This window comes from Pelophylax lessonae, assembly GCF_965119305.1.
Source record: "Pelophylax lessonae genome assembly, chromosome: 6".
Lineage (NCBI taxonomy): Eukaryota > Metazoa > Chordata > Amphibia > Anura > Ranidae > Pelophylax > Pelophylax lessonae.
In genome coordinates, this window is record NC_138773.1 from 333,021,526 (window position 1) to 333,041,695 (window position 20,170).

The following is a 20,170-nucleotide window of genomic DNA, read 5'->3' on the forward strand; positions in this document are numbered from 1 at the left end:
CCGGTGGTGGGATCTGTAATGTGTGTGTTCCGGTGGTGGGATCTGTAATGTGTGTGTTCTGGTGGTGGGATCTGTAATGTGTGTGTTCTGGGGGTGGGATCTGTAATGTGTGTGTTCTGGGGGTGGGATCTGTAATGTGTGTGTTCTGGGGGTGGGATCTGTAATGTGTGTGTTCTGGGGGTGGGATCTGTAATGTGTGTGTTCTGGGGGTGGGATCTGTAATGTGTGTGTTCTGGGGGTGGGATCTGTAATGTGTGTGTTCTGGCGGTGGGATCTGTAATGTGTGTGTTCTGGGGGTGGGATCTGTAATGTGTGTGTTCTGGGGGTGGGATCTGTAATGTGTGTGTTCTGGGGGTGGGCTCTCACTGACCCGGAGGGGTCGGAGTCCCCCAGTTACAGAATGGACCTCTGATGTCAGCATTATATGGATACGGGTATTATGGACAATCTGACGGATTACGATATTTGAATGGTGAAATCCCCCACAACGATGCTCAGACACGTGTAAGAAAACATAATTTAATATCGATGTATTCATATATACAAGTGAGAAATTTACATTGGAAATAGAGCGGGTCGGTCAGATCATTTGTATATTAAGACAAATAAAACATTTCTCTTGTAAAATGAGAATCCGCAATCACAATTGTAACGGATAATTCAGTCCTCAGTGGAGCCTCCAGTACAGCTTGAAAAATAGAATTCTCCCCCGAGCCAGAAGAACGTTCTTTGTTCTGTATACATAGAAATGTTGAGACATTGCAAAAATTCACTTAAAAAAAAGTGCCTCTCCGCAGACCGGGCATCGCGTGCTGTGTGAGGCCACCCACAATCCTCTGCCAGGACAAATCTCACCATCCAGGAAATTGCACTTGTTCAGGAAAAGTTGTTGGGGTCGGATGAGAGCTTTGGATGAGATCTGCTCTTGAAATGAAAGGTTAGTACAACGTCTTGGAGGAGGAACAAAAGAAAACATGCACTACACTAATCGTATCCAAAACTGCCAATCCGGAATCGGAAATCCTTCGGTGGACATCCGCAGGTTGGGATTTCCAGTGTGCTGATGTCAGACAGTCCCCACCCCCGAGGACCTCTGATGTCAGACAGTCCCCACCCCCAAGGGCCTCTGATGTCAGACAGTTCCCGCCCCTGTGGGCCTCTGAGGATATAGAGAATGTCTCATCTGCCCTTCATTCATCTTCTTCCACTTCCTGTGGTATCGCCTGCACGTCCACCTGGGAACATTCACCAAAGAATCGCAGTAGTGTGCTGTAGAGATGGAAGCGGCTCTTCTCTGATGAAAGCATGTGACCTTCATCTGGATAGATCTAGAGGAAGAGAAAACAGATATGAGGAATGTGGCAAACACAGCGACTGTATATTGTCCTTCGTGTATGCATTGTGTTTGTTGCGTGTGTATACCTTTAAGAACCAAGTGTTTGTAGTGTGGTTTGTGTGGCGAGAGCGAGAACTCTTTCACTTGGGACTATCATATTTCTGAGCAGTGTCCCTCAGGAGATGTGTGGGGTGGGGGTTTGTTATTGTTAAATAACTGCATTCTATTGTCCTATTGTTTCTGTCTGGCAGAGTAAGGTTATTATGGGATGTTCAGCTTTGTGTGTGGAATGTCTGGAAGAGGGAGGTGTTTTGGCAGAGTGTAGATCCCTTGTGTTTTCAATAAACAACTGATTTCTCCGCTACAACTGGTGGCAAGCGACGGGATTGCAAACCGTACAGCAGATCCACGATCGGCAGTAACTACCAAACAAAGAGGAGAGGCAGCAGCACAAAGGAACGAGCCATTCGGATAAAACCAGCATTCGGGAAATATGTCAAACGAACGCTTGGTGAATGGAGGTGAACTATGCAGCATTGAAAAGAACTATATTGAAGGAATTATTGCAAGCTAGAGGGGGAAACGCCAGCCACAAAACAAAAGCGACCCTTGTAGCAGAGCTCATGGAGGGAGACAGAGCAACCCCTGCAGCTGGCCCACAGGAGGCAGAACGCAGCGAATTTGACAAGGAGCTACAGAGCAGACTGGCCTACTACCCAGAGCCCCACTCAAGAGAAATACTGGACCGGCTGATGGCGGACGTACAGGAATACCTGGTGGTAAAACACCAAGCAAGTCAGCGAGCCGGGGGGAGAGAGCTCCAACGCCTGTCCACACTACCCAGGGGAAGCCCAAGATTCCATACCAGACGTTTAAATGCTATACCGAAACCGACGGCGAGGTAGATGATTACCTACAAGATTTTGAAAGGTTATGCCACCTGCACAATATCAGTGCGGAGGATCGAGTACCCCTACTGGCAGGGAGACTATCTGGTCGCGCAGCAGAGGCATACCGTGCCGTACCCGACGAGGACAGTACAGACTATGCCAAGGTGAAGCAGGCCATTCTAGCTAGGTATGCGATTACCTCAGAGGCCTACCGCCTAAAGTTCCGAGGTATTAAAAAGCTCACCAGAGACACTCACACAGAATGGGCGCACCGTCTACAACGAGCGGCCAAAGGATGGTTGGAAGCCACCCAAGTCAACACCCTATCAGACCTGTTCCAGCTAATGGTAATGGAGCAGTTCTTTAACGGGATACCCGCTCATCTGCAGAATTGGGTGCGAGATCGGAAACCACGCACTCTACAAGACGCAGCCAAGTTAGCAGATGAGTTCCAAGATACCAGGAGGGAACAGCGCACTCAACCAAGAGCAGCCTATGGACCTACAGCACCAGTACCAGCCGTAATCGCAGCCGTCCCAGCACGCCCGGGGGTAAGCGATAACTCCTACACCCCCAGGTATCAGGCTCGCCCCCCGATACGATGCCACACCTGCAACCAGCAGGGACATATGCAGCGGGACTGCCCCCGCAACTGACCATGGCCCAGCTGGAATACCCCGGCACCCAACAACCGAGCAGCGGTTCATTGTGCCCAAGCGGAACCCTACAGAGTACCCGAGGTCCCAGCTTCCACTGGGGAACCTCTGGGTACACTACATGAAGTCAACCCTATCCAAGCGGCTTCTGACAACCGCCAAGGGCACCGACAAGAGGTACAGATGGAGGGGAGAAAGGTACAGGGGTTGCGAGACTCTGGAGCTACTATAACGCTGGTCCGCAACCACCTAGTACCCAAGGGCAACCTCACAGGGGAGTGTGTGGCAGTACATGTAGCCGGGGGAGCAATCTACCAGATCCCCACTGCCAAGGTACACCTGAATTGGGGAGCGAGGAATGGGAATGTGGAGTCGGGCATGATGCAGGATTTACCCGCAGACGTTATTTTGGGCAACCACCTGGGGGAGCTGACTTCAGCTTTTGTTCCCCAATCTACCATCCACGAAGCTTATCCGGTTGTGACCCGGCAGCAGGCTCGCACCACAGGACCACTACTACCACAGAGGGGGCGAAACTCCTCCAAACACCTGACACCCAGATACCCGTCCCGCAGTGGGGTACAGTGCCACAGGTGCAAGCAGTTTGGGCACTATCGACGAGACTGTACCCAGAGCAGGAACCAAGCTGCATGGATCCGACCAGGGTCACCCCCTTCAGCACGGACAACGGTCCCCTACTATCACGCAGAGGTTCCCCCAGTCGTACCCAGGTTCAAACACACCGAGGAGCAATGGGGTACCCTTCATGAAGCTAACCCGGTGCAAGCCGCTACGAAGAACAGACAGCACCATCTACAATCGGTCCAGTTAAATGGAATGCCCGCTCAAGGTCTCAGACACGGGAGCCACTCTCACCTTGGTCAAGCGACATCTGGTCCCGGACATCCCCAAGCTGATCCGTTAGGATCAGACTGTGTATGCCGGCTTGGTTCTGGGGGAGCATTGTGGCAAACACAGCCACTGTATATTGTCCTTCGTGTATGCATTATGTTTATTGCATGTGTATACATTTAAGAACCAAGTGTTTGTAGTATGGTTTGTGTGGAGAGAGTGAGAACTCTTTCACTTGGGACTATCATATTTCTGAGCAGTGACCCTCAGGAGATGTGTGGGGTGGGGGTTTGTTATTGTTAAAATACCTGCATTCTATTGTTTCTGTCTGGCAGAGTAAGGTTATTATGGGATGTTCAGCTTTGTGTGTGGAATGTCTCGAAGAGGGAGGGGTTTTGGCAGAGTGGAGATCCCTTGTGTTTTCAATAAACAAGGCAGTCGAGTTTTGACTCCCAGCCTATGTGTCGTCTAGTCTTTGGGAGGGAAGAATGGTATAATGCTACCTGGATTGTTGCATGCTGTACCGGCCTATTTGGATTATTACCTGTCTATCAGCGGAGACCCTGTAGATTGAACTACTTCTCCGCTACAAGGAATATTCTGCCTAATGACCCCAGGCTGAGCCACCTGGCTTAGGGGTACAGGCAGTACTCCTGTACTGGGCACAAACCTCACTGGGGGTGCCTGGGCATAGTAGGGGCTTGGAGGTGGACTCAGTGGAGTGTCATTTCAGTGGAGTGCAAGAGAACAGTGCAACGTCTAGATGTCTCCTCTGCTAATGACCCCCTACCTAGGACTTGTATCTGCCTCCCTCCACTAATGATAGGCAGTGAAGAAGAGGGAGGACCATACTATAAAGGAGAGAGAGGACCGTGCTGTGAAGGGGGGGGACCGTATTGTGAGAGAGGACTGTGCTGTGAAGGAGAGAGAGGACTGTGCAGTAAAGGTGAGGGAAAACAGTGCTGTGAAGGAGAGGGAGGAGTGTGCTGTGAAGGAGAGGGAAGACTGTGCTGTGAAGGAGAAGGAGGACTGTGCTGTGAAGGAGAAGGAGGACTGTGCTGTGAAGGAGAAGGAGGACTGTGCTGTGAAGGAGAGGGAGGACTGTGCTGTGAAGGAGAAGGAAGACTGTGCTGTGAAGGAGAGGGAAGACTGTGTTGTGAAGGAGAGGGAAGACTGTGTTGTGAAGGAGAAGGGGAACTGTGCTGTGAAGGAGAAGGAGAACTGTGCTGTGAAGGAGAACTGTACTGTGAAGGAGAAGGAGGACTGTGCTGTGAAGGAGAGGGAAGACTGTGCTGTGAGGGAGGACTGTGCTGTGAAGGAGAGGGAGGACTGTGCTGTGAAGGAGAGGGAGGACCGTGATGTGAAGGAGAGGGAGGACTGTGCTGTGAAGGAGAGGGAGGACTGTGCTGTGAGGGAGAGGGAGGACTGTGCTGTGAAGTTGAAGGAGAACTGTGCTGTGAAGGAGAAGGAGAACTGTGCTGTGAAGGAGAAGGAGAACTGTACTGTGAAGGAGAAGGAGGACTGTGCTGTGAAGGAGAGGGAAGACTGTGCTGTGAGGGAGGACTGTGCTGTGAAGGAGAGGGAAGACTGTGCTGTGAAGGAGAAGGAGAACTGTACTGTGAAGGAGAGGGAGGACTGTGCTGTGAAGGAGAAGGAAGACTGCGCTGTGAAGGAGAGGGAAGACCGTGCTGTAAAGGAGAGGGAGGACTGTGCTGTGAAGGAGAGGGAAGACTGTACTGTGAGGGAGAGGGAGGACTGTGCTGTGAGGGAGATGGAGGACTGTGCTGTGAGGGAGATGGAGGACTGTGCTGTGAGGGAGAGGGAGGACTGTGCTGTGAGGGAGAGGGAGGACTGTGCTGTGAGGGAGAGGGAGGTCTGTGCTGTGAAGGAGAGGGAGGACTGTGCTGTGAGGGAGAAGGAAGACCGTGCTGTAAAGGAGAAGGAAGACTGTGCTGTGAAGGAGAGGGAAGACTGTGCTGTGAGGGAGAGGGAGGACTGTGCTGTGAGGGAGATGGAGGACTGTGCTGTGAGGGAGAGGGAGGACTGTGCTGTTAAGGAGAGGGAGGACTGTGCTGTGAGGGAGAAGGAAGACCGTGCTGTAAAGGAGAGGGAGGACTGTGCTGTGAAGGAGAGGGAGGACTGTGCTGTGAGGGAGAAGGAAGACCGTGCTGTAAAGGAGAGGGAGGACTGTGCTGTGAAGGAGAGGGAGGACTGTGCTGTGAGGGAGAAGGAAGACCGTGCTGTAAAGGAGAGGGAGGACTGTGCTGTGAAGGAGAGAAAGGACTGTGCTGTGAAGGAGAGGGAGGACCGTGTTGTGAAGGAGAGGGAGGACCGTGCTGTGAAATTGAGGGAGGACCATGCTGTGAGGAAGAGGGAGGACTGTGCTGTGAAGGAGAGGGAGGACCGTGCTGTGAAGGAGAGGGAGGACCGTGCTGTGAAGGAGAGGGAGGACCGTGCTGTGAGGGAGAGGGAAGACTGTGCTGTGAGGGAGAGGGAAGACTGTGCTGTGAAGGAGAGGGAGGACCGTGCTGTGAAGAAGAGGAGAGACCATGCTGTGAAGGAGAGGGGAGGCCATGCTTCATATTTCTCCTGTCTGAGCAATGTTTATAAAAAATGTGACTTTGTATCTCTCCATCTCCTGTCTGAGCAATGTTTATAAACAATGTTACTTTGTATCTCTCCCTAAGGATTATTGGGGTGATTGATTAATATAATAATAGGAAAAAAAATGGATTTAAAAAGCCATGTATATTCCATATTATGCATATAAGATTCTTAACAGTATAGTTTCCATCTTGTTTTTAAGGTGAAGGAGAGTTCATATGTACTTGTTAAACAAAATGTCTCTTACAAGCTTACAATAGGGTCTTATAATTTCAACAGGTCTTTGTATCTATGTGGTCATAAATAAGGTAATACATTGACATCTCATCAGATAAGGGACAATTAGCGAGACACCATACTAGTCTAGCTTGTAATCTTATCTGTATATAACAATGGACAATACCCCAAGTATACTCTAGCAGACATTTTTAAATGAACTATATAAGTTTTTAAAGATACATTATTATGTGTGAGAAGATATTAGCCAGAATTATGTCATTATATTACGTAAGGCATATACATATATATTTAGGAACGTTATATCCCATTTTAGGTTTATATTCTTACAGTAGTAATCTTACTTAGAATTATTTTTCTAATAAGTGTAAGAACATATGTATCTCGTCACTAATTACCTAATTTCAGAGAAGTTTGTGTTTAATTGTTCAAGGTGTCGTAAATATTACAAACTAGATGCTATGTCTGACTGTTATGTCAGAATTCAAATAATTAATGGATCTTCACTACCCAAGAGGTCAAAGATCATCAGATAACAATATATTCTAATTATTGTTAGCTACAAAATCTAATGAACAGTACGATACTGCCCTCTATAGACGAAATACCAAATGCAGTTTTGAGATAATTCAGATATTTCCCATATAGAAATATTATATTGTATTAAAATATAATTATTGAAATGGCATTACTTGCCAAGGTGAATGATGGAGATACAGATGGACATTTATGTATGTACTGGGAGTATGGACAAAGTTTTATGTGGTGTTATATGATTCATCTTAAATATAGAGAAATCATCCTTTAATTTTATTATACGAACATTGAATTATCAGGAGAGGTGTGTATATGACCTCACCAGTTAAGGTATAGAATATCCCGACCAATGGGGATAATGTTTCATCCCTCTGGGTTTAACTTATGGTAATTTTAATAGCCCTTTGTTCATACCATATAAAAGAACAACCCAGATGAGAGAGAGGACACACATTACCTTACACTACTGACAACACACCTTACACTTACATCACACACGCTATTACATTCCTCGATAGACTCATCCAGACATACTCCATCTTGATCCATTATTCATCTGAAACTTTGAGGGACGCCAAACAAAACTCCTCCCTCATTGGCATCCATCTTAAGACTCTGGTAACGACCATTTGAAGCTAGCCGCCATCTTAAGTGTGGTAAATATGCCTTGCTGTATTATTTGATTTTATTCAATATTGTTTATTCCTTCCTTATATGTTTTATATTGCATATTTAAGGGTAATAGGATTACAATCCCAGCCGTATAAACCATAGTGGATTTTTCTCTAAATAGCTGATTTTTGTTTTTATACATTTTTATTAATATCAGATTTAGCGCATTATTGCGAATTTTGTCTTCCGTTTTGCATGGCTTATTCTCGCTCAATCTGCAGTGGAATGACTTTCGGCCGTGTGATTCGCAGACAATTGTGGTCTGTTTATATAGATCATTTACCTATGGTTCATGCTATACCTGGAGAAATGGTAATCTTGCTTTCGTTTCACTTTCACTTGGTTTCAGTTTCACTTTCATTATTGAGGTAAACATCACATTGCATTAATTGTTTGAAGTTAGTATTTTATGTAAGAGTTATTTTGTTTGTGTCACTTCCTGTTTGATCATATATTGTGATTACATGTCTTGAGAATAAATATTTTATACATATTCCATACTGTAGACTGTACTCACTAAGATTGGTATATGCTTTTAAAAAGAAATTAGTCAATTAAAAATAATTCACTACATATTGCTTTATGGAATAAGTGGAGATTCTCCTTCCGCACAGATCTTTGCTTATTAACCATAAATAGACACTGCTATATTCAGAGCAGTATAAATATTCTGACATAATGAAGTACGAGCGCGAGATATTATTATTAAATATTCTTACATCTCTATCTCCCGTCTGATCAATGTTTATAAACAATGTTACTTTGTATCTCTCTATCTCCCGTCTGATCAATGTTTATAAACAATGTTACTTTGTATCTCTCTATCTCCCGTCTGATCAATGTTTATAAACAATGTTACTTTGTATCTCTCTACCTCCCGTCTGATCAATGTTTATAAACAATGTTACTTTGTATCTCTCCATCTCCTGTCTGATCAATGTTATTGACACGGAATCTCCTGGATGTCATTCTGACTGGGAAGAAACAGCAGCCAGTGAGAGGGGGGAGCAGGACGGGACGTACCACACACATCCTTTGTACCTTCATGAAGTTTTTGGGGTGTGTCAGACTTCCAGCGTTCTCAACTGATTAGTATGACAATTCATATCATTATATAAGATCGGGGGTGGGGTGGGGGGGGGATGGGGAACTGCGCTCACCTGCGTCGTATGGTTCACTCCGGCTTTGATCAGCTGTTTGATTAGTTCGGCTGAATGCTGAAAATGGACTTTTGCTGCAGAAAAACAGAAACAGAAAATCTTAGTGATGGAATTTCAGGAAAATGCTATGGACCTGGCTGAGTCTATCAGTACGGCACTGCGCACAGAGACTGACGTGCTGACAGTGACCTCTCTACTGTGAAGGACCATCTGAGACCCATACAGGATTAGAGGCCACTATGAGGAGATAGGTGAGACCCATACAGGATTAGAGGCCACTATGAGGAGATATGTGAGACCCATACAGGATTAGAGGTCACTATGAGGAGATAGGTGAGACCCATACAGGATTAGAGGTCACTACGAGGAGATAGGTGAGACCTATACAGGATTAGAGGTCACTACGAGGAGATAGGTGAGACACATACAGGATTAGAGGTCACTACGAGGAGATAGGTGGGACCCATACAGGATTAGAGGCCACTACGAGGGGATAGGTGAGACCCATACAGGATTAGAGGCCACTACGAGGGGATAGATGAGACCCATACAGGATTAGAGGCCACTATGAGGAGATAGGTAAGACCCATACAGGATTAGAGGCCACTATGAGGAGATAGGTGAGACCCATACAGGATTAGATGCCACTACGAGGAGATAGGTGAGACCCATACAGGATTAGAGGCCACTACGAGGGGATAGGTGAGACCCATACAGGATTAGATGCCACTACGAGGAGATAGGTGGGGCCTATACAAGATTAGAGGCCACTATGAGGAGATAGGTAAGACCCATACAGGATTAGAGGCCACTAGGAGGAGATAGGTGAGACCCATACAGGATTAGAGGCCACTAGGAGGAGGTAGGTGAAACCCATACAGGATTAGAGGCCACTACAAGGCGATAGGTGAGACCCATACAGGATTAGAGGTCACTATGAGGAGATATGTGAGACAAATACAGGATTAGAGGCCACTATGAGGAGATAGGTGAGACCCATACAAGATTAGAGGCCACTATGAGGAGATAGGTGAGACCCATACAGGATTAGAGGCCACTACGAGGCGATAGGTGAGACCCATATAGGATTAGAGGCCACTATGAGGAGATAGGTGAGACCTATACAAGATTAGAGGCCACTATGAGGAGATAGGTGGGACCTATACAAGGTTAGAGGCCACTATGAGGAGATAGGTGAGACCCATACAGGATTAGAGGCCACTACGAGGAGATAGGTGAGACCCATAGAGGATTAGAGGTCACTACGAGGGGATAGGCGAGACCCATACAGGATTAGAGGCCACTATGAGGAGATAGGTGAGACCCATACAAGATTAGAGGTCACTACGAGGGGATAGGCGAGACCCATACAGGATTAGAGGCCATTACGAGGAGATAGGTGAGACCCATACAGGATTAGAGGCCCCTACGAGGAGATAGGTAAGACCCATACAGGATTAGAGGTCCCTACGAGGAGATAGGTAAGACCCATACAGGATTAGAGGTCACTACGAGGAGATAGGTGAGACCCATACAGGATTAGAGGCCACTATGAGGAGATAGGTGAGACCCATACAGGATTAGAGGCCATTACGAGGGGATAGGTGAGACCCATACAGGAATAGAGGTCACTACGAGGAGATAGGTAAGACCCATACAGGATTAGAGGTCACTACGAGGGGATAGGTGAGACCCATACAGGATTAGAGGTCACTACGAGGAGATAGGTGACAGCCATACAGAATTAGAGGTCCGTACAAGGGGATAAGTGAGACCCATACAGGATTAGAGGCCATTACGAGGAGATAGGTGAGACCCATACAGGATTAGAGGCCCCTACGAGGAGATAGGTAAGACCCATACAGGATTAGAGGTCACTATGAGAAGATAGGTGAGACCCATAGAAGATTAGAGGTCACTACGAGGGGATAGGTGAGACCCATACAAGATTAGAGGCCACTACAAGGCGATAGGTGAGACCCATACAGGATTAGAGGCCACTACAAGGCGATAGGTGAGACCCATACAGGATTAGTGGCTACTATGAGGAGATAGGTGAGACCCATACAGGATTAGAGGCCACTACAAGGCGATAGGTGAGACCCATACAGGATTAGAGGCTACTATGAGGAGATAGGTGAGACCCATACAGGATTAGAGGCCACTACAAGGCGATAGGTGAGACCCATACAGGATTAGAGTTCACTACGAGGAGATAGGTGACACTCATACAGGATTAGAGGTCACTATGAGGAGATAGGTGAGACCCATACAGGATTAGAGGTCACTATGAGGAGATAGGTGAGACCCATACAGGATTAGAGGCCACTACGAGGGGATAGGTGAGACCCATACAGGATTAGAGGTCACTATGAGGAGATAGGTGAGACCCATACAGGATTAGAGGTCACTACGAGGAGATAGGTGAGACAAATACAGGATTAGAGGCCACTACAAGGAGATAGGTGAGACCCATACAGGATTAGAGGCCACTACGAGGAGATAGGTGAGACCCATACAGGATTAGAGGCCACTACGAGGGGATAGGTGAGACCCATACAGGATTAGATGCCACTACGAGGAGATAGGTGGGACCTATACAGGATTAGAGGCCACTATGAGGAGATAGGTGAGGCCCATACAGGATTAGAGGCCACTAGGAGGAGGTAGGTGAAACCCATACAGGATTAGAGGCCACTAAGAGGAGATAGGTGAGACCCATACAGGATTAGAGGCCACTAGGAGGAGGTAGGTGAAACCCATACAGGATTAGAGGCCACTACAAGGCGATAGGTGAGACCCATACAGGATTAGAGGTCACTATGAGGAGATATGTGAGACAAATACAGGATTAGAGGCCACTATGAGGAGATAGGTGAGACCCATACAAGATTAGAGGCCACTATGAGGAGATAGGTGAGACCCATACAGGATTAGAGGCCACTACGAGGCGATAGGTGAGACCCATACAGGATTAGAGGCCACTATGAGGAGATAGGTGAGACCTATACAAGATTAGAGGCCACTATGAGGAGATAGGTGGGACCTATACAAGGTTAGAGGCCACTATGAGGAGATAGGTGAGACCCATACAGGATTAGAGGCCACTACGAGGAGATAGGTGAGACCCATAGAGGATTAGAGGTCACTACGAGGGGATAGGCGAGACCCATACAGGATTAGAGGCCATTACGAGGAGATAGGTGAGACCCATACAGGATTAGAGGCCCCTACGAGGAGATAGGTAAGACCCATACAGGATTAGAGGCCCCTACGAGGAGATAGGTAAGACCCATACAGGATTAGAGGTCACTACAAGGAGATAGGTGAGACTCATACAGGATTAGAGGCCATTACGAGGGGATAGGTGAGACCCATACAGGAATAGAGGTCACTATGAGGAGATAGGTAAGACCCATACAGGATTAGAGGTCACTACGAGGGGATAGGTGAGACCCATACAGGATTAGAGGTCACTACGAGGAGATAGGTGACAGCCATACAGGATTAGAGGTCCGTACAAGGGGATAAGTGAGATCCATACAGGATTAGAGGCCATTACGAGGAGATAGGTGAGACCCATACAGGATTAGAGGCCCCTACGAGGAGATAGGTGAGACCCATACAGGATTAGAGGTCACTATGAGAAGATAGGTGAGACCCATAGAAGATTAGAGGTCACTACGAGGGGATAGGTGAGACCCATACAAGATTAGAGGCCACTACAAGGCGATAGGTGAGACCCATACAGGATTAGAGGCCACTACAAGGCGATAGGTGAGACCCATACAGGATTAGAGGCTACTATGAGGAGATAGGTGAGACCCATACAGGATTAGAGGCCAGTACAAGGCGATAGGTGAGACCCATACAGGATTAGAGGTCACTACGAGGAGATAGGTGAGACTCATACAGGATTAGAGGTCACTATGAGGAGATAGGTGAGACCCATACAGGATTAGAGGTCACTATGAGGAGATAGGTGAGACCCATACAGGATTAGAGGTCACTACGAGGAGATAGGTGAGACGAATACAGGATTAGAGGCCACTACGAGGGGATAGGTGAGACCCATACAGGATTAGAGGTCACTATGAGGAGATAGGTGAGACCCATACAGGATTAGAGGTCACTACGAGGAGATAGGTGAGACGAATACAGGATTAGAGGCCACTACAAGGAGATAGGTGAGACCCATTGTAACGGACGCGTAGGTGGGACAGAACGCACGCGGAGAGCAGGAGTGCCAACAAAGCCTTTTATTGAACGGTAGCGGGTATGTTCACAAAGAAAGGGGCCAAAACAATGGTGCCCAGGGTCAGTCCCAACGTAGATAGGACAGAGTTCCAGATAACAGGGGGCTCCCGATAGAATGGGCAAAGTCCTGGCCACTGAGGGATTGGACCACAGATGGGTCGGGGCAAACAATGAGGTGACAAAGTCCAGGCAGAGTTCGGGTAGGACCAGGATTTATCCACTCACCAGCAGGCAGGGACAGGGTGAATCCACACTCAGGGTTGTAGGCAGGGACAGGGTGAATCCACTCCTGAGGATTGGCAGGTAGGATTGAAGAGGCCCGTGGGAACCAATAGGAGAGTGTGTTTTCTGGCCGCAGCCTAGAGACACACAGTCTGACCAATAGCAGAGCAGACACAGGTGGAAATCTGCTTCCAGGACCCTCCTCCACTATCTAATGGAGCTGCACTCATGCTGGTGGCCAGGTAACCCCCAGCCTGGCGTCGAGTTGCCTCGGCAAACAGCCCCCCCCCCCCCCCCTGCTCCAGCCCACACAAGGAGTGTTGTTGTGGAAATTTGATTGTGGACATTTCTTTAGTTAAATAGTCATAATGTCTCCCAGTGTCAGTTTTACCGATAATCGCTATTTACAGTGATTATCGCTTTAACTGTCATTGCAGGAAAGACTTGTTAGTGAAAACCTTCCATTGGATGAGATGGCACAATACTAGTAGCAGAGAGAGTCCATCGCACAGATCTATGTCTGCAGTTCAGGGCCCTGTACTGCGGAGATATGTTTGTGATATGGAAATTCTTATCATTTTACCAAGATTAATAGATGGCACCTTTTAGTCACATTCGATCGGTGTGACTGAGGGGCTGCTGCTATTATCTTATGCAGATAAAGCCTCATCAACTGGAACAAATAGAATGATCACTATCATAATTGGGTTTATATATGAATCACGTATGATTGGACCCACTAATAAGTATGAGTCCATGTTTATGGATTGACATGGGTGAACGATGGGAAACCATGTGCTACAGTTGGGATTCCCTTTGTTCGGCCGTGTCCATTCATGGCCATCCACTCTACAGTTTCTATTGTACTTTGAATGTATACATGTTCTGTGATTGGTGGTTCTTGAAGCCACTCCCCGTAACTCCCTTTTGTTAAATAAACCTACTGTGTCTTGGAGGAGGGCAGGTACACAGAGGAACCCTCCAGATAGCATCGAATTGACTACAGCAAGCGTGTCTGTTCATTTCCTTTGCTGCCGAGCGCTGGGAAACTTTATACAAAAGAGTGGTACAATTGTACTTTTCAGTACAAGCTATTAATAGTGTTTGGTGCGTATTAATCTTCAGCGCACTGAGCGGGTTTCTATGCTCCAAGCCCTATTAATTTCCACGACAGTAAGTCCTTTGTTCCCAGCGGGTATCAGACTTTTCGGTGCCTGGCTGGGGAGAGTAGAAGGACAGCAGTGGGGGGAGGGGAGAGGAGAAGGACAGCACAGTGGGGGGGGGGGGGGGAACCCTTGCTGGGGAAGAGGGCAAAGTCCTGGGAGTGCAGGGAAGAGAAAAATTAGGGGGAGGAAAAAAGTAAATGGCCCGTGACACCCATACAGGATTAGAGGCCACTATGAGGAGATAGGTGAGACCCATACAGGATTAGAGGTCACTATGAGGAGATAGGTGAGACCCATACAGGATTAGAGGCCACTATGAGGAGATAGGTGAGACCCATACAGGATTAGAGGTCACTACGAGGAGATAGGTGAGACCCATACAGGATTAGAGGTCACTATGAGGGGATAGATGAGACCCATACAGGATTAGAGGCCACTATGAGGAGATAGGTAAGACTCATACAGGATTAGAGGCCACTACGAGGAGATAGGTGAGACCCATACAGGATTAGAGGCCACTACGAGGAGATAGGTGAGACCCATACAGGATTAGAGGTCACTACGAGGAGATAGGTGAGACCCATACAGGATTAGAGGCCACTATGAGGAGATAGGTGAGACTCATACAGGATTAGAGGCCACTATGAGAGGTACTTGTATGGGGGTTACATTGTATTCTGATATCTTGTTTGGGGGTTACATTGTATTATGGTACCTGTATGGGGGTTACATTGCATTTTATCAGCTTTATTCATTTGGTGTAAAACTTTTTTTTCCAATAGAAGAAATCGGTGTATCTGTTAGTTAGGAGTTGGCTCTGATTGGTCAGTCTCCCGCCCTGACAGCTGAGCCCCGCCTTTCCTCCCTCTGATGTCACATATCTTGTAGGCAGGTTTGGGGTTTTTGGGGTTCAGATATCTCCAGCAGCTGGAGGATGATCTCATGTCTGGGGGTTCCTGTCAGTGTGATTGGGCAGATTAGGAGTTTTCCACCAATCAGTAATGTCCCCTGATCTGCAGCCTCATCTCTGCCCCTCCCCCCACCAGCCAGTCACATCTCCAACCAATAGAAGAGGGAATAGATGGGATCCAGCTGGGACAATAGATCTCTGCCCTCCTAGACACAATGTAATGTTTGGGGGTGAATTAATAGAGAGGCAGTTGAACCCCAAGATGGGGGCCATTTGACTCACCATCCGCCGTTCCGTGGATCAATAAGAGGTTCTTCTCTTTGAAACCCTGAATGTTGTGCAGCACGCTGGAGGCCTGCCGAGAGAAATGTACAACTGAACAAAGAGGAGGAGGAGGAGGAGGAGGAGGAGAAGGAGGAAGAAGAGGAGGAAGAAGAGGAGGAGAAGAAGGAGGAGGAGAAGGAGGAAGAGAAGGAGGAGGAGGAGGAGGAAGAGGAGGAAGAGGAGGAGGAGGAGGAGAAGGAGGAAGAAGAGGAGAAGGAGAAAGAGGAGGAGGAAGAGGAAGAAGAGGAGAAGGAGAAAAAGGAGGAGGAAGAGGAGAAGGAAGAGGAGGAGGAGATGGAGGAGGAGAAGGAGGAGATGGAGGAGGAGGAGACGGAGATGGAGGTGGAGAAGGAGGAAGAGGAGGAGGAGGAGGAGGAGGAGGAGGAGGAGGAGGAAGAGGAAGATGAAGAGGAGGAGGAGGAGGAGAAGGAGGAGGAGGAGAAGGAGGAAGAGGAGGAGAAAGAGGAGAAAGAGGAAGAGGAGGAGGAGGAGAAAGAAGAGGCAGAGGAGGAAGAAGAAGAGGAGGAGAAGAAGGAGAAGAAGGAGGAGGAAGAGGAGAAGGAGGAAAAGGAGAAGGAGGAAAAGGAGAAGGAGGAGGAGAAGGAGGAAGAGGAGAAGGAAGAGGAGGGGAAGGAGATGGAGGAGGGAGATGGAGGAGGAGGAGGAGAAGGAGGGAGAGGAGGAGGAGGAAGAGGAGGAGGAAGAGGAGGAGAAGGAGATGGAGGAGAAGGAGATGGATGAGGAGGAGAAGGAGGGAGAGGAGGAGGAGGAAGGAGGAGAAGGAGGAAGAGGAGGAAGAGATGGAGGAGTAGGAGTAGGAGGAGGAGAAGGAGGAGGAGGAGGAGGAGGAGGAGGAGGAGAAGGAGGAGGAGAAGGAGGAAGAGGAGGAGGAGAAGGAGGAGAGAGGAGGAGGAGAAGCAGCAGGAGAAGGAGGAGGAGGGAAGCGACCATTAGAGGGGCACACTGCATGGGGGGGCATTATAGAGGAGTATAGAAAAGGTAGAGTTAGATGAGAAGAGAAGGAGGAGGACAACCACCAGAAAAAGTGGAGTTGAATGAGAAGAGGAGGTGGAGGAAGAGGAGGAGGTGGCGGAGGAGGAGAGCGACCACCAGGGGGGCACACTGCATTATGGAGGAGTATAGAAAAGGTGGAGCTGGGTGAGAAGAGGAGGAGAGCGACCACCAGGGGGGCACACTGCATGGGGGGCATTATGGTGGAGCATAGAGAAGGTGGAGTTGGGTGAGAAGAGGAGGAGGAGAGCGACCACCAGGGGGCATTAAGGAGGAGTATAGAGAGGGGGGATGGGTTCAGGGAAGGGTGGAGAGTATTACCTGATAGGTGTTCTCATCCGTGCTCGGCATTCCCAGATATCGCTCAGAAAACGCAGACGCTGCAGGGTGAGAGAAGGACGGATATTAAAGTGACCGAGAAAATATCGCCTGATCTAGTCAGGTCTTTTGTCCAGTCTGGTGGTGGTGTAATGGTGTGGGGGGAGGTGGGGGGGGGGATGGTTCAGAATGGTGGTGGTGGTGGTGTAATGGTGTGGGGGAGGGGGGTAATGGTTCAGGCTGGTGGTGGTGGTGTAATGGTGTGGGGGAGGGGGGGGTAAGGGTGTGGGGGAAGGGTGAGTATATGGGGGAGAGGGGTGAGTGTATGGGGAGGATGCGTGAGTGTATAGGGGGAGGGGTGAGTGTATGGGGGGGAGGGGTCCTTGTCTATGAGCGTTGGAGTCACCTACCATACAGCCTCATGTCAGTGATGGGGGGGGAGGGGGGGTCACCTACCATACAGCCTCATGTCAGTGATGGGGGGAGGGGGGAGTGTATGGGGGAGGGGGGAGTGTATGGGGGGAGGGGGGGTCACCTACCATACAGCCTCATGTCAGTGATGGGGGGAGGGGGGAGTGTATGGGGGGAGGGGGGTCACCTACCATACAGCCTCATGTCAGTGATGGGGGCGATCAGAGCTCCACATTTGAAGAGACGTTCGTTGGCCTTCAGGATCATAGACGCGATGTACCCTCCATAGCCCTGCCAATGTAAATATCATCATTACCACCAATCAGGAAATCCCTCCCCTCTGTGTAACATAGAATAAAGCCCCCAGGACAGATCACAGGACCCCTCCAGCAGACATCGGCTCCCGGTGCTGAAGAAAACATCCAATCGGAACAAAGAGGGTAGAAAAAAGTGACTTAGCATAAAATCCTTTTCTTGGAGCCCCCTACAGGGCACAGGAGGAGGATTCAGCTAAATTGGGTTATACTGCCGCCTTCAGGAGATTGGGCACTGACAATCAAGAGCTGGATAGCCCAGTATAGCCCCTCCCACTCCCAGCATGCCTCAGTTTTGTAGCAAGCAATATGGGGAGGGGATCATAAGAAAACAGGGGAGGGGCCTGAGTCCCGTAATGTTCTCCAGGAAAAGGATTTTACATTAAGTCATCAATTCTATTTTCTTACTCATATATTACAGGACACAGGGTGAGGGTTGAGGTACATTGGGACCTCCAAAAATGGTCCAACTGAAGGGTGGGGATAAGAGCAAATCAACAGCTAAGAAGGGGGGGGGGGGCTGAGTACAGCAGGGCCGCTGATAAGGCAGTACAAATGGTCCTGTTGTACTGGGCCCGGGCCCCATCAGCTAAACAGGGGGGGGGGGGCATCTTTATTCTTCATTTCTGCCAAAATTAACAAAATAGATTACTAGACCACGCCCCCGCTCATACTTGCTTACCAGGGCTTATATTCATTTCCCTGGGCCCCATCAGGCCAACAGAGGGGTCCAGAAGGTGGGAGCAGAGGAGGGACTTTATTTTGATTTTCAGGGCAGATAAATTAAGTGCCGCTGTTACACTGCATCTTAGAGGGTGGGTGGGGTGTAGGTGCCGTTGGAGGCGGGCCCAACAGGAAGGCTGTAAAGGGCCCCAGGAGCAGCAACCCTGCAATAGAGCCTACAGAGCTGCCTGAGGAGCCTTATAACTAAAGCTGGCATCAAATGAGGCCTGAAGGTCCAACTGGTAAAACCCAACGAAGGTGTGAACAGAAGACCAGAAAGCAGCCTTACAGATCAGAGATTTACTAAAAGCAAAAAGTATGTGCACCTTGCAAGTGCCGTGGCTCCAGAGCTTAGTAGATGAGGTAATGCTTCACCTTACAAAGAATAGCCAATCACATGCAAGGAAAATAAAAAGCAAAATTTCTGGCTTACACATGATTGGATGATGGAAGTCAGCAGAGCTTCTCATTTACCAAGCTCAGGAGTGTAACGGATCAACTGGGTACCTCCGTTGACGGATGCTCCTAGTGCTTCCTAAGGGCTCCAAGTACTCCACCAGACACCATAACCACCTCAGACCTCACAAACCGCCGCAGCTTGGTTGGAGTCTTGTCGTCTCCTACCCACCCTGGACCTCCGACAAGGCTGGAACAGGAACAAGCTGTTACACAAGCTTTTACAAGAGCTTACTGATTATCCAAGGGAGTATGGAAGAGCATAGCAATCCCTTATAGCAGATTCCCCCAATGAGAGACAGGACTCTAGATTGAGGGTGAAGTAGAACTCAAACTTTAATGGTACAGCTGCTCTTTTATACAGTTTTCCCCCACAAGGTTACCGCCCAGGTGGACCTTGTTGGGGACAGGACATGACATTCACAATCCAATAGAAACAGGGTTTTACACTCAGTCACTCCCATACAGTGTACACAATCCCTCCCTTCTGGCTGATTACATTATCATATGCAGATGAAAGTGTATACAGGAACTAAACTAATTATCTAGCCATCTGGACAGAACAATGTGAGGTCATTAACATTTAACAATGAGACAGGCACAATCCACATTCCATTTCATTACACAAACAATAGGGAAGTCTGCCAATGACAGTCTGTGTGTTTCTCTCACAGAAAAGCACACGGAATACACATTATCTAGGAGTCAGACTTTGTGGCAATGGTCTATAACAGTCTAAGTCTCCCAGTGTAAAGTGGGATTAAGTCTTCATATTTCTATATGGAGATATTGCTGACATCTGAAGCAATTCAAACCATTAATTATCTGTCTTTAACTTCCAGTGATGGTGAATACTGTCACAGGGAGCAACTGCACCTGCAGGGCGCTCAGTCCTATTTGCCTTTAGTAAATCCATCTCAAAATGTCTGATGCTGAAAAACCCCTGAGAGGCACTAACTGACTGACAGGAAAAGGAGGGACCAGAGAGTCCAACTGTCTTATGGAAGACAGACTCCAACAGCACATACTACACCCAGACAATGGAGGGAAATCTTCAGAGGAAGGCAGTGTGGTAGAAAAAGTCCTGATTATGGTGGAAGGGAGAAACCACTTT

At 48.3% G+C, this 20,170-nt stretch overlaps 1 protein-coding gene across 1 annotated transcript in view; it reads right to left on the minus strand.

The window, feature by feature from the left end:
* Positions 1-505: 505 nt before the first annotated feature.
* The window catches only part of DPP10 (dipeptidyl peptidase like 10), a 318,952-nt gene continuing 299,287 nt past the window's right edge, over positions 506-20,170 (minus strand). Inside the window, exons 22-26 of the mRNA XM_082261092.1 lie at positions 17,755-17,854; positions 17,156-17,214; positions 15,782-15,854; positions 8,945-9,018; positions 506-1,328 (exon numbers count right to left, since the gene is read on the minus strand). Of these exons, the coding sequence (XP_082117218.1) occupies positions 1,191-1,328; positions 8,945-9,018; positions 15,782-15,854; positions 17,156-17,214; positions 17,755-17,854 (444 nt within the window). The 3' untranslated portion in view covers positions 506-1,190. The remainder of the gene's footprint in view (positions 1,329-8,944; positions 9,019-15,781; positions 15,855-17,155; positions 17,215-17,754; positions 17,855-20,170) is intronic.